At 39.9% G+C, this 767-nt stretch overlaps 1 protein-coding gene across 1 annotated transcript in view; it reads left to right on the top strand.

Annotated features, from left to right (window-relative positions):
• The first annotated feature begins 62 nt into the window (after positions 1–62).
• Positions 63–767, top strand: part of LOC119348071 (protein FAR-RED IMPAIRED RESPONSE 1-like) — a 3,117-nt gene continuing 2,412 nt past the window's right edge. Inside the window, exons 1-2 of the mRNA XM_037616451.1 lie at positions 63–262; positions 354–759. Coding sequence (XP_037472348.1) covers positions 106–262; positions 354–759 — 563 coding nt within the window. The 5' untranslated portion in view covers positions 63–105. The remainder of the gene's footprint in view (positions 263–353; positions 760–767) is intronic.

Raw genomic sequence — 767 nt, 5'->3', positions numbered from 1 at the left:
AGGGTATCTGGATTGTATTGGTGCCATCAAAAAAGCAGGGCAGATTATACATGTTTTGGTGATGTTGTGACTTTTGATACAACATATAAGAGCAACCTATACGAGATGCCTGTAGGCATGTTCATCGGCGTAAACAATCATTATCAATGTTGTGTTTTTGGCTGTGTTGTGCTTCGTGAAGAAACTGTAGAATCTTTCGAGTGGGCATACGAAACTTTCTTATCTTCAGTGGACAACAAAGTACCCAAGACGTTCTTGACAGGTAAGAAATTCTTGTTGTATGTACAAAGTAATTTTTACCTTTATCACCGACATATATATGTACTAATCACTTTGTGTCTACATTTTTCCAGACCAAAGCAGGCAGATGGAGCTTGCAATTGCTTCAGTCATGCCAACCACTATCCACAGATGGTGCAAATGGCACGTTTTCAAAAAGATGAAGGAAAAAGTGGGCAACGTATACAGAAAGGGTTCTGCATTCCGCATAGAGTTTGACATGCTCATCAATGAGATGATGACCGTGGATGAGTTTGAAAAAGAGTGGGATGTATTAATGTATACATATGGTCTCGACAGAAACTCATTCATGAAGCAAGTTTATGAGGTTAGGGTAAAGTGGGCGAAACCATACCTGAAGGACAACTTCTGCGCAAAGATGTGCAGCACTCAAAGAAGCGAGTGCATGAACAATGTTTTAAAAAGCTATGTCGCAAGATCAGCACCTCTCAACAGTTTCGTCATCCAATTCAATAAAATGTATGCCG

The sequence above is a fragment of the Triticum dicoccoides genome, unplaced genomic scaffold, assembly GCF_002162155.2.
Source record: "Triticum dicoccoides isolate Atlit2015 ecotype Zavitan unplaced genomic scaffold, WEW_v2.0 scaffold83944, whole genome shotgun sequence".
Taxonomy (NCBI): Eukaryota; Viridiplantae; Streptophyta; class Magnoliopsida; order Poales; family Poaceae; genus Triticum; species Triticum dicoccoides.
Note: the sequence above shows the minus strand (reverse complement) of the source record. Positions and strands in the feature narration are given on the sequence as shown.